At 41.4% G+C, this 13,932-nt stretch overlaps 1 protein-coding gene across 1 annotated transcript in view; it reads right to left on the bottom strand.

The window, feature by feature from the left end:
- LOC128367835 (activin receptor type-1-like) overlaps positions 1-13,932 on the bottom strand; it is a 28,109-nt gene that overhangs the window by 1,687 nt on the left and 12,490 nt on the right. Inside the window, exons 2-11 of the mRNA XM_053328491.1 lie at positions 12,846-12,919; positions 12,003-12,257; positions 10,882-11,154; positions 10,441-10,707; positions 7,959-8,164; positions 4,563-4,662; positions 2,805-2,951; positions 2,267-2,542; positions 1,260-1,457; positions 111-241 (exon numbers count right to left, since the gene is read on the bottom strand). Of these exons, the coding sequence (XP_053184466.1) occupies positions 111-241; positions 1,260-1,457; positions 2,267-2,542; positions 2,805-2,951; positions 4,563-4,662; positions 7,959-8,164; positions 10,441-10,707; positions 10,882-11,154; positions 12,003-12,257; positions 12,846-12,912 (1,920 nt within the window). The 5' untranslated portion in view covers positions 12,913-12,919. The remainder of the gene's footprint in view (positions 1-110; positions 242-1,259; positions 1,458-2,266; positions 2,543-2,804; positions 2,952-4,562; positions 4,663-7,958; positions 8,165-10,440; positions 10,708-10,881; positions 11,155-12,002; positions 12,258-12,845; positions 12,920-13,932) is intronic.

The following is a 13,932-nucleotide window of genomic DNA, read 5'->3' as shown; positions in this document are numbered from 1 at the left end:
TAAAACAACTAATCTAATGGTGGCACAGTACTGTATATAATGTCATATCACACAGCCCTAGAAGCACACAGACTTTATTCCAAAAAAGCAAGTGTTTTAAAAATACTCACTGGGTCTGAGAACCATCTATTTGGGATGTTGGGCCTCTGCTGGTCCACACACACAACCTTCTTCATATCCTCAAAACTTGGATCACTCGGGACCACGTCATGAAAAGGTGGCTTGTAGTCTTCTACGATGCCTACATGAGGAGTAGAACACACAGCAATTCACTTTGAAGATCAAATCACTTCAAACAAAGTGCAAAACATGATATATAGTGACGAATGAGTATCATACACAATTCATTAATTCACAGCGTTGTTCTTAACTTGCTTTGCAGTAAAACAGAGATGTGAGGATACTGTACTGGAGGCAAATCAATATCCCAAATGTTACTGAAAGGCCTTTTCCTACTATAGAGTGGTAAAACAAATTGACAGTGAAAGGAGGAAGTAGGTTTCACATCAAATCCATCTGGCTTCTCTGTAGACCACAGACATTTAATGTGGATGTGTGTATGGGTTAGGGTTAGACCAGACCTTTCCATCATCAGCAGATGGAAAGGTCTTAATTAAAGTGATGCTGTGTTAAAAGGTAAGTTGACACATTTTAAAGTCTTAAAACAACAGTCAGGTGCCCAAATGAACATTGGAACAGGTTTTGTTCACTGTTATCAGAAAGTACCATCTAATTGAGCTTTTCTAATGTAAGTGATGGAGGACAAAATCTGCAGTCCTCGTTTTTAGACCATAAAAGGAATTTAAAAGTTTATCTGAAATAATATGAGGTTTCAGTTGTCTGAGTTAGTCAAATAGAGTGGATATCTCCCACACTTATAGTATTTTTAGTAGCCTCATTATCTTCATATAAGCTTGTAAATATATTTTTGTACAGACTGTGGACTTTGTCCCCCATTATTTACACTGAAAGTGCATTATGATGGTGTCTCTTAATGGCCAGTATGAACAGAAGAAATGAGAAAAATGTTAATTTGGGAACCTGACTATTATTTTAGAACAGACCTATCCTTTAATTCTGAAAAACTGGTGCAATATCAATGTGACTCATTCACAAGGCTTCCTTTACTTACAATCTGCCAGGCTGTTTTTTTTCTGATTATTAACAATCTACAGTATGATATTCGTGGTTAGTACTCTGCTTATAGGGAATCATTTCCTCAATTTATAAAGATGTGAAAAATATGTGATATAACTGACCATTACTGACTGTCCTCCTAGCGATCTCCCACAAGACGAGGCCGAGGGCCCAGATGTCCACTCTTTTGTAAGACTCGAAGCAGTCCATCTGAATGGAGTCATCGAGCACTTCAGGGGCCATGTAACGCTTTGTGCCAACTTTCGGGTTGTTCCCCACATCCAACTCATTGGTGTCTTGAAAATGCATAACTGCCAGACCTAGCATGAAAACAAAAAACACTCAATTTTTCATCTCAAACAACTGGGGTGCAAACAAAACATTCGACACTCTCAATCAACTGATTTAAATGTTGACGCGCTCGTGTTGTCGTAAACAGACCTGTTCCCCTACATCATAACAACTCACTTCCGAGACAAACAACCACTACCTTGTTTGTCCAGACAGCAAAATGCGTCATCTGGAGCAGACTTTAATACATCAAGCCTGTAAACATGTCCAGCTTGTCACCATGTTCGGGTTGGTACCTGAATTCGTTTTTATTCAAGTATCTCCAAATGGAACATGAGTGTATTAGATAAAGTGGCCGGAATTGTTCAACGTGAGTTTTTGGTTAAGAGCCTGGGTGGCACATTTAGCAGTGGTTATTCTTCCTAAATTGACATCAAGGCTAAGCAGATAGACTGATATTACTGCACATGCATCTCTTATGGAACATTCAAGAAATATTAGACACAACTAACCCCTTCAGTAGCTTGAAGGTGGTAAATATCCTTTTTACATATATGGTGCATCACCTTAAATCAGCTCTTTATTGAAGCTATATGATGTTTAATGAAATCTTCAAAACCAAGACTGCCTGTTTGTTATCTTATGCGTTTACCAAAAATTTAGCCTGACATATTTACATCTTTGGACGCTCTCCACTAGAATTCAAATTAGGTGCTGTGGGATTGAACTACGCTTGTCACAACTGGCTTGCCAGGGCAGCATTGCTTGGGAAGGGATTAAATATAAATCCTATCCACATCTTGAAAGCAAGCATTTAAGTTTAACTTTTACAACTCACCGAGGTCAGCGATGCAGCACTGCCCATTCTTTTTAACCAATATATTTTTGCTCTTCAGGTCTCGGTGGGCAATGGCCGGTTTGCCCTGAGTGCCGAAGATCTCGACATGGAGATGTGCCAGGCCGCTTGCGATGGAGAGTGCCATACGGAGGCAGCTGGACGCTTCAAGGGTGCTGAGTTGAAGGTAGTCATATAAGGAGCCCATCTCGTGGAAGTGAGTGATTAGCCACAGCTGTGTACTGGAGTTCCTCGATGTCATGTCTGAAGCTATAAAGCCTAAGTTGAGCAAAATAAGAAAAAAAACATTAATTATGATCCAACACATGCATGGTATTCAATAAGACATGCTTGGTCATGAAAGACAAAGTAGAATGTTCTCACGTGTTTCTTCATTTTAAAATTAAATACCATTTTAAGGGCACAGGCCCATTCGAATGATCATTATGATGCAATCAAATGATGCTATGGGAGTGTTTAATTAGCAATTATACATACATTTGCATTTATGGGCTGGGACTCTCCATCATGTGCTACGTACCCAGAATGTTCTCGTGTCTCAGCAGTACTGTGTTGTAGATCTCAGTCTCTCGAAACCAGGACTTCTCATCTCTGGAGGAGAAGATTTTGACGGCGACGCTTTCTCCCTGCCACTGGCCTCTCCAGACTTCACCGTAACGACCCTTACCTGGCGCGGAGAAACGTGGGAGAAATGACCAAATAAGCACAGACAGAAACACCTTTAACAACGACGCAGAGATATGAAAAAAACCTGTTTGTTGTTGATGTAAAAAGAGTGAACGAGTGTTGGGTCTGGGAAAGAGTGAACACAGATTACAAGAAATACATTATAATGAAGAATTAGTGCTGTGGACAACTGCTATATCAACAGTCAAGGGAATTAATTTTGCATCTGTTAAAATAATGACAAAACAAAAAAATAACTTTAAAAGAATACTATAATTAACCTTATTTTTTCATTTGCATAATGTGTGATTTACACTTCTGTTAATCACTAGCTTAATTGTCATCAACTGTTGATGCAATCACATTAAATGAGAATGAACACTAAACGCTGCAGCACTACTACACTTTTTCGAACCTCAACAAGGAGCATTACCCAGCACAAGATGTGATAGAAGTAACTGTCTGCTAGCTGCCCTGCACTTAATAGCAGATAAAGTAACTGAGGGACTAGTGAAGAAAGACAATCATTTAGAAGTTCAGATATCTTTGTCAAACGTTGGGCTACATGGACAGTTAGTGTTGGAGTTACATTTATCAGGGAGTCAGAAAAACAGGATGTATGTGTAAATGAAACAAATGCCAAATGTGACAACAGGGGTGATGAGTTGACTTCTAACTATCTTAACCCTTGAACACTGATAGCTATGGCAATGTGTTTGTCCATATGAAATTATGTTTGCTGTTGGTAATATTTTCTCTGACACTAATCATACTGCAACCACTCTCAAAAATAAAAATCTGTGTTATTCAGGCTCTGGGGATTTGATTGCTGGAACTATTGTGCATGCTTTCTGGCTCCTTTTCATAATATCCCCACAGCACTGGCCTGTTTTGCAACCCAAATGTTTATTTCAAATGACAGGACATGTTCACAATAGCCAGGTGCCAATATGAACACTGAAACTGGTTTTGCTAACTGTAATCATTCCTTTTGTTCTTCCATTAAGAGATCCCATCCCAAGGTGCTTCCTATGTAAGTGATGAAGAACTAAATCCACACCCTGAGCAAAACTGTAATGCAAAATGAATCTGAAATGATTGTTGTGAGACAGACTTGAAAGATTGATGGGTATGTTTGTTGTGGATAAGCTACTTGTATTGCATGTATTGGACAATCTTTGAACATCCATTGGGAGGCAGTAAAAAGTGTATTGGGATCAGATAAAATATGATTCACAAACCAGATTGAAGGTTTATCAGAGCCAAGCTGCTATAAGGCAATACTCCTTTGAGGCAGACATGAACTCTGTAAAGTTATCATGGCAGCAGTAATTTGCTCCTCCTTCTCAGTACATGTAAAAAAACAGAATTAGCACAACTCTACACTGTGGAGGGCATTTTGTGTATATACTCTGCTCTGCTACTCTGAGGAAACAGCTGAGCCAGGATCAACTTTATTTGTGGAACTTTGCTGCATTTCTTTTCCCAAAGCCGTCTGTACCGGGCCCCCCACTGTGCTGATACAAAGGTCTCACTGAAATGAATGAGGAAGCTGCATATTTTTATGCAGTGCTAATGTCAATAACAACACAGTGTTTAAAGGGACACCTACCCACGCACTCATTGAGTGTGATTTGTCGAGCGACGGTTCTCTGAACAAGGAAGGGAAGTCCTGAGCCACTTCCTGAAGTGCAGGAGTGATCCAGCAGATCCTAAGAAAGAGAAGAACAGAATAAAATAGTTAAGGGCTTGTATATTTAAAAATGTGTGTGTATTTACATGTGTGCCTATACATTTTTCAAGTGAACCATTTGAATGAAACCTTCCCACAGTAATCGTGCGGCTAGCTTCTAAAAAAAATATGATATAAGGAGCATCTGGGACTCAGATGGAAGCTAACAAGCAGGACGCCTTTGATGTGGCACCCACAAGGGATGGAGGGCTGTGTATGTGCCAGGATATTGTCTGTGTGTGTGTAGGTGTGTGTCTGTTCTGGAGGTGCAGGGTGCCCCCTGGTGAGTAAACAACAGAAGTGCCACCCCCTCCCTGGTGACTGGTGTGGGCGCTGGAGATTTTATCTAATCCCAGGGCCAGACTCCCAAACAGGCCCAATGCTGCTAAGCCTTTTATTTTTATCTCAGCTATAAGACATGCAGCATCTGAGCACCGACACAGGAGGGCAGTGCGCAGCAACAAAGACAGCAGCTGCTGAGAAAAACAAACGACTAGGGTTGAAAACAACAGAGAAGAGTGATGCCTCAGATAAACAGATGCATAATGCAAGAGACAATTTGGAATCACAACACAGGAATGCAAGATGGAGGCCATAAAATGAATGAGTGGCTCTGCAGAAAGCTTAAAACCCTCTCTTTGGTACAGCAGGATTGTTTTTAGTAGAGTGTATTTGGGCCAGGCCGTTAAGCAGCAAAATGCAATCAGAATGCAGCAATATCATTATAATCAGAGACGACTTCTGGGCGGCAGGCTGCGGAGGGACGAGCACATGTGTTTCAGTCCAATTTGCTTTTCATAGCCTCACCACTGTTCCTAATAACCTCTCATACATGTAGTGCTGCCAAGCACTTTTTAATTATGCTGAAACAAACATTATGTGACTCCATATTTGGGCGTTTCATTGCCAGCTGCAGAGATGGACTTTGAAAATAGCTTGACACAGAGCCAAAATCAGCTATTTCCCTTTCTCTCACATATACATCCATGAGTGATCACATTTTAACAGTTGCTTATTTTCAAGTCACTTAATAGAAAACAAATGGGATAGTCTGAGATTAAGAGTTTAAACATGCTCAAAAACATTCCCGGTTACATGAGAACTGAAGAAGACAAAAGATTTTAACTACAGATACAGTGAAATAAATGTTTTCAATCCAAATACTGAAGTTTCAGAATGTACAAAGTATGCTTTTGTGAGGATAGAAAATGAGAAAAATGGACGGTAACAACCATATATTTTGTTAGGGCTCAAGCCAGACTGTGAGCCGTCTCTGCTGAACTTGATTACACAGTGTGCGAGCCAATGAATGTGCTGGGTTGTCTTTCAGACTAAACGCTAACCACAGGACTCCACCTAAACTCTGGATCAGTTTAGCGGGCCTCAAAAACATAAACCACTCTGCAGAAAACTCACAATCCATGGTTGAGAGGAGAGAAGATAAATAGCAAAAGACATTCCGCTAACAGAGAGGAAAATGGACGGGGGGGAAGCAAAACAAGTTTTAGACTTTAAAGACTTTTAAAAGAAAATTCCAGCAACTGCTCTGATGCTCTCACACACACGTCATATACATGTAACCACCATATATTGTTTATTAATCACACTTGGCATATAAGTCTAAACTCCCTAAAAGCAAAAACAGTGCTTGATCACAGTTTTGTCTAAATGAAGGTGAACACGTTATATCATGCCAATTACGTCCATACCATTTGTTATCTTGTGGTAAATAGTTCAAAGAAGAGAAGGAAGTCTCCACAAACCCTAATCCAATATTGTTCTTACTCATCAGATGAATCCCTTAAGTTAATGAAACACTTCATTTGAGATGGGGTTTCCATTTCTGTTGTTGGTGCACATATTTGTGCCTCAGCATGACTTTAAAGAGACTGTCTGTAATCCGAGTGTGAAGAGAAGAGTTCCCTTACCACCCACAATCATAAACAAGACTGGAGGCTGCTATCGCACTTGAAATGGTTACACAAGACAACTAAACGTGGGTTATTAATGTTTCCTGCCAAGGTAGAATACTTGTTAATGCCAGTATTTAAATAAAGCAAACAAAACCAGCCAATATTTTCAATTCTGATCAGGCAAGAAGACTGAAGAAGACACGGTTTCTCCTTCAAGAGCGTAAGGAAGATCCTCACGGATCCTGAAGTTATTTAATATTACACAATCTGTTAACACGTACTGTCTCCTGGTCTACATTCCCTAGCACTGTTCAGTTCAGTTGCTTTTATTGTCCCCTAAGGGAAACTTGATTTGCAGACAGGTTAAAAAATTGGACAACTATCAAAAACATAATCACATGTAAAAACAAGACAGACAAATCACAAGCAACAATCAAGTCTAGCTGAATTGAAACCACTAAGAAGAGAATTTAAGACTGTGAATCAGTATTGTGCAAATTTAGCAGGGTTATCGCTTTGAGGACAAAGGAGTTTCTGGTCCTGAGCCTCAAGGTTGCAGTAGAGGGGGTGTCTTGCACAGTCTAGTATGGACCTAGCTTTATTGAGGACCTGCTTCTCAAAGATGGCCGTCAGAGAAGTCTGTGGGGTTCCAATAAGCTTACCAGCTACCTTCACAATGTGTCCCATTTGGTTTTTATCCTTGACACAAATGCTACCAAACCAGGCGATAAAAGAAAAAGTAAGCACAGATTCAGTAAAAGACTTATAAAAAAGAGACTTCAGTTTCTGGTCCACATTAAAAGAATGCAGCGTTCTCAAGAAGTACAAACATTGTTGTCTGAGAGTTAACATCATATTTTAACTTAATGTCAAAAACTATTCCCAAATACTTATATTGGTCAGTGAATTCTATTTGACTCCCTTTAATGTATGTGGGTAGGGTTGAGCAGGTTTGGGTTCTTCTAAGGTCAACAACCATGTCCTTAGTCTTAGAGGGATTGAGGAGGAGGAAGGACTTGTCACACCACTGTACAAACTCATCTACCACTGGCCCATGTTGAGACTCATTTTTATGGAGAAGACTGACAATATCCGTATCGTCAGCAAATTTAAGGATGCACATACTTCAAACATCTTCCACACAGCAGGTACAGTATATTGTGCCTCAGAAGGAGTTGTGAATAATTTACTACATGATATGGCAGCTGGTATAGAAGGAAAATTAATGAGTTAAAATAAAGAACAGAAGTTTGATTGGACTTAATATTGTGTACCTATGAATTAAAACTTCACTTTCATACAGGATATCCTCTCCTTTTCAAAGACAGTGTTGAAGGTAACATTCATAGTATCCACTACTCACCGCCAGAGTGCTCTCCCCCACGTTGGATGCTATGAGGCCATCAATTGTTCCATATTCAGCATCTCGAGATGTTAGTCTCTCCATTTGGTTGTTGTGAATGCGTCGAAACACCAGAATAGCGATAGTAGAGAGGATGATGAGGGCGATGATGGGAGCCACAATGACGATAACCAGCGTGGTCACACTGTAGCTGGATAGCTCTTCAGCTGCAAGGAGAGTGACAAATTAACTTCAATCATGTCATCATTTTGGACATTTTTAGAAAACATAAAAGGCTTTTTTGTGGCTTTTGCCTGTCAGGAGAGTGAGTAGAGTTGCTTGAAGTAAACAAACTGGAGAATCAACTAGAACTTAATTATGCTTCAAGGAAAGCGGATAATAATGAAGTACATTGGAGGGGAAACTTTTCGTTGCTTTTCCTCTGACTGGACCACACATGCTGAAGCTCGACAATACACAAATCACAGGTTTGCAGCACTCTGAAGACCGTCTGGAGGAACCAGCTGAGGGTGGGGGTGCACGCAGAACACAAATGCGTATGAGCACTCTCTCCCACATACACACACACACACACACTGAGTGGATCTCATCAAGTCAGCAGAGGCCAGCCTGAGGAACTGACCACCATTCACACTTTCCAAACATTCCAAGGGAAAGACTGCTCAGCTCTGCCCGCAGCAGACAATGATCCCCTTTTCTCAACTTGCATAATGAACTCTTTCTCCCATAAACACATTACTAGCAACACATTCTAGGAGCTCACTAGACTTGAACCAAACACGGAAAGGATGCATTTAACTACACAAATTCATAGGAAAAAAAAAAAAAAATTCTCCCAACTGTTTTTCTAGCAACCTGACAGGATGAGAAATGTTTACATCAAAAAGAGTGCCAGAATATTTTTCATAACATTCTAGAATTAATAAATTATCTGGAAATCATGTGAATTGTTGAAATGAACTGTAAGGTTGTGGTTAACTACACCAAACTGGTGCCCACAGAAATATTATCTCAAGTATTAGCGTGCCATGTTTGAGTCTCGTCATCACTGTAAGTTTGCCAGGCAATCAGCAGAAACTCTAAGAAGTCACTGTTCCTGGCCTAGAAATAGTTAAACCCATAAACCCTGCTAAAACCACAAATTGTCATTTTTACACTCCTGTTCTTGTATGGATTAAACAAAAGAGAAGCCAGCTGTTTCCAGTCTTTGTTCTAAGATAAGCAAAGCTAACTGGCTGCTAGCTGAAGCTTCATATTCAGTGGACTGATAAAAAACGTGGCATAGATCTTTTCATCTAATTGTCGACTAGAGCTAAGACACCTATTTCCAAAAATGTCAAACTATTGCATTAAGTCTGATCTAATCGCCAGAAAGAGACAGCGAAGATATTTCAGGTGCAACCATTTATTTATGCAACATAAAATAAAAGGCTGCTGTGGAGAGAAAAGTGCAGGTGAACGCAAAAAAGGGCAACAACAGCTCTCTGCATATAGATGGCTGCCTCTCCTTAATTCCCAAGTGGCTTCACCCCCTGAGCTCCTGTCAGCCAGCTCAGACAGCCTCTGAGAGGACACAGAGGAAGTGAACCATGACTAAAGAATATTCAAAACCTCCCTCTGGTTGCCCACTGTCTCCCCCATTTCTGTTTCATAAGGCGCCAGGAGTGTGACTGCACAGAGGTGTAATTCAGGTCAACAGAAACCATCCACAACAGCCGTGGCACACAGTTTCACTGCTGATGGCGGAGCCCTCTCAGAAGAGAAAGCCGAAGAGGAATGAATATATTTGACTCTAACACGGCAACAACTAACCCATGTGGCCAACTCTGAAAAGATTAAATCTAGGCAGCACTTTCTGTGGAAGGGTTGTAGTGTTTTGGTTATAAAGTTCAATACGAACATCAACAGATGGAGCTCTTGAGCATTACCTTATGATGCTTTTCCACTATACAGTTCTAGTACTACTCGGCTCGACACGGTACCAGGAACGACCTTTTCCATTATAAAAAAGTACCTACTCAACGTGGGCGGGGTCGTCATAGCACGGCTCTGCGAAACTGCCGTGACTTAATTATATATGTGACATAAACACATAAACAATGGAGGACATGGAGGCACTGGTGTACTTGCTGCTGTATGTGGCTTTCTGTCACACACAAAGCAAGAAAATTGCCGAATGACTGTAACGCTGTTGTCTGTATTTAAAAATGCCGGAGTTGATTCTTGTGTGGGACGGCTCATGACTCTTCTGACCAATCAGTGGCCGGCAGTCTGTTGACGTCACATTTAGTATCGGCTCGGCTCGCTTGGAACCTCAGCAGAGCAGGTACTAAAAAAGTACCAGGTACCAGATATTATCCCTAATGGAAAAGCAAAAAAAACCCAGTCGAGTAGTGCTAGAACTGTATAGAGGAAAAGCGCCATTAACGAGAGGTACAGAAAGTAGTGCTTAAATTGCATCCTGGGTAGTATAGTACCTTACCTTTGACAGGTAGCTCCACAGTGCTGTTCATGTTACACAGGCGTCCATGGCAGCATTCCACAATCTGGTCTCTGGAGGGTGGGGTCTTGCAGGTCAATGTGCTCTGCTCATAGATCTTAAAGCATCCTTTCTGGTACACGAGGGAGCCGGCATTGACAGTCAGAGATGAGAAACACTGGTGGCCCATGCAGCGATTCCCTGTTGCACATGAGCTGCCCTCACACACACACTCATGCTCCTCTTTCACGTGGGGCTTCACTTCCTCCTCTGCAAAACATTCAGGTATATTTAGTTGGTTAGAAGGTAAACCTCAAACAAAGAGAAATTAAGCTGTTGCTTTTATAAAGTAAATCCAAGCAGATTATTGTCAGTTTCTTAGATGGCATAAGGTCTATAGTGAATTGAAGCCAAGAGAAATGTGTACAATGTGTACAAAGTCACCTTTCCCTGGAGCTTGCACAGTGACGTTCATGTTACACAGATGGCCCTGACAGCACTTGACAACATGGGCCGATGAGGGTGGTGTGGCACAGGTGGCTCTGCCCTCCTCATCGTCCCTCAGGCAGCCCTTCTGTTGGACAGCCGCCCCATCAATCATCTTCAGAGAGGAGAAACAGTGCTGGCCTGTGCATCGATGATTATGCTCACACACGCCGCCCTCGCAAAAACACTCCTGGTCTCTGAGGACTGGTCTGCCAGCAGACGGCTCAACATCTGATAAGAGGAAAACAAAGATATGGGGAAACCCATTAGAGAGATACCATTAGTATGCCATTAAATTAAATGGCGTTTACTCAGATGAGAGAACATGCAAGTTGACTCTTGTGTTGGCCAAGTCATTGCAATCTAACACTGACATCAGTCTTTTCCACATACAGATTTTTTTCCAACCTGTTTTTTGTAGTATGGTTTTCCTTTTTAAAATTCTGCCTATATGCTAATTCAATATTATCATAAACTGTCTTTGAGCAGAATTGCATAGCAATGATATGATCATTGCATGGCATTGTTTTACATATTTTAGTTGTTTTAAATAATGATTATCAACAAACATAATGATCACAGGTTTTTGGTGATGAAATGCAGAACAGTGGAACATAATTCATTGTACTGAATAGAAATGTGACTATTCCTTGTCATTTTGCATACATCTGCTGTATTAGGATATATCAATGGAGGAAATACTATCTATCCAGTTAATGAGTCAACAGGAAAGGTACTGAGCAGATCTGCAAAATTTTATTTAATTGCTTAGCTTATTAATAAAGCTATACTGTGCAGCCAACTGTTCTAGTTTCCCACAGCTACAGGACCGTCTGCAACGTCTCAGTGCCCACAAATTGTAAAAATTGTGGAAAACACTGAGAACGCACAAAATGTACAGCAAGATTATTAAGGATTATTGAATGCCAAAATGATCCATTTCTCATTCCCCTGTATTCTAAAAAGACTGAATGGTTATTTCAGATAATTGATTGTTTAAAGGCCAATGAAAATAAAAATCTAGGTTTTCCTGATTAACTTTCAGGTGAGATATTATTCAAACAATGCTAACGCCTCACCTTTCGCTTGTGGCTGCAATGAGACGTTCATGTTACACAAATCCCCATAGCAGCACTCCACCACCAGCTCGGCAGTTGGGGGGCTTTCGCACCGCAAGGACCCAGCTTCATTACCCACAATGCAGCCCTTCTGGAGCACCGAAGTCCCATTAAGCGTGGAGAGGGAGGTGAAGCACTGCTGGCCGAAACACTGCTCACCGTTGATACAAGACGACCCGTCACACAAACATTCAGACATTTTCACACTGCCCTCACCTATAAAAGAAAATGATGAAAACAGGTTAGAATTGATCTTTGCAAATAAGAGTGCAGCGATGAAACACCAATCATATGCAATTAATATACCTCATCTTTTGTGACAGTAAATGGTCAGTGCTTATCCTTCTCTTAAGTATGCATGAGTGTATGTTGTCTTGCTTGCTCCACTTTTCACTGCATTCTGAATGTGCCCACCACTGTGATTGTCAAAAATAACTGAGAGACAGCATATTACTGAGACTGACTGAGCAGGATGAGTGAAGGGGGAAAAATGTGAATGATTGGTCTATGCATGTAAGTTGCTTGGAGGGGATAGAGACACAGGAGCTGAGAGGCTGTGCATATGTTAATTAGAATAAAAGAACTAAAAGACAAAGTGGGAACACAGAAGTCCACCACATACCTTTCATGCATGTGTTCGTGACAGTGTGTGACCTGCTGTAATCTAACTAACCTGATGTCTCATCTATAGTTAGTGAGAGAGCTAAATTCAAGTAGATCCCCTGTTAATACTGGCAGTAACACCCCCCTCGCTTTACCTACAGCTCTCTGTGTGGAAACATGCTGGTAGAGGAAGATGCTTACCTTCCAAGCCAGAACAGGGAAGGACCAGGACGATGAAAACTAAAAGAAACATGTCCCCAGCCATCATGGTAGACCTAGATGAAAAAAAAACAACAGAAACAACAAAAAACACTTCATGAATAGGAGTGTTTTTCCAGACAAAAAGGTCTGCTATTGCCTCCCAAAAAAAGCATGCTTATTTCTACACTGATGTATTAAAATACATGTAATACATTTGTAAAGCATCTTTCGGGCCACCATTCAGTGAGACAGAAGACCAAGAGACACAGATAGATAATGACAGGATTTGCTGTCGACCTAAGAGTATTAGAGAGAGCAATTTTTCAGAGGGAGACCTTTCTTTTTTCAGAAAAAAAAGAGAGTCAAAACCAAGTTTAAAATGCTCAAGTAAAGTGGGTCTCATGCCTTCCTGTTGTCCTGGCAACAAGGCACTGAGTGGCAAGCAATGGGGAGACTGGTGCTCTCCTATTGGCTGCTTCTGTGCGTGCATGAGTGTGTGTGTTGATGTTTTCGTGTGTGTGTGTGTGTGTGTGTGTGTGTGTGTGTGTGTGTTGGAGGGACAGGCTGCTTGGCACAGAGGGGAGAGGAGCAGACAGACGTGAGGGGAGGAGGAAGAGAGGGAGGAGGAGGGTGGGGGGAGAGGAGGAGGAGGAGAAAGAGGAGAGGAGCACAGCGGGGAGAATGAGTGTGGGTGCCCAAATACTATCGTTTAAAAGACCTGGAGACGGTCAAATCCTTCAATATTTAATGCGTCTGTAGGAACGTCCACACACGCTGTGCTGTTGTTTTTGTCCATTCACAGTGGCAGATTTTATTACAGACCACCAGTTTAAGTCACACTGTAAACTCTAGGGGGAAAAAAATACCCCACCCCAAACAACCCATTTTATAAAGATGATATGTGAGTTTTACGGAGACACCATAGCCTGGAGCGTGCCCCGTTTATGCCATACTAAGCACTACGACCGTTATCTTGGCAGCATGTGTGTGTGCGCCTGAGTGCATCTGTGCCACTGATAAATACCCCAGTGCCCCCCCCCCTCCCCCTCTTACATCCACCCCCCCAGGCCTTTGTGCCCGTCTCCCA

This window comes from Scomber japonicus, chromosome 11, assembly GCF_027409825.1.
Source record: "Scomber japonicus isolate fScoJap1 chromosome 11, fScoJap1.pri, whole genome shotgun sequence".
NCBI classification, from domain to species: Eukaryota; Metazoa; Chordata; class Actinopteri; order Scombriformes; family Scombridae; genus Scomber; species Scomber japonicus.
This window is presented reverse-complemented; position numbering and strand designations above follow the sequence as displayed.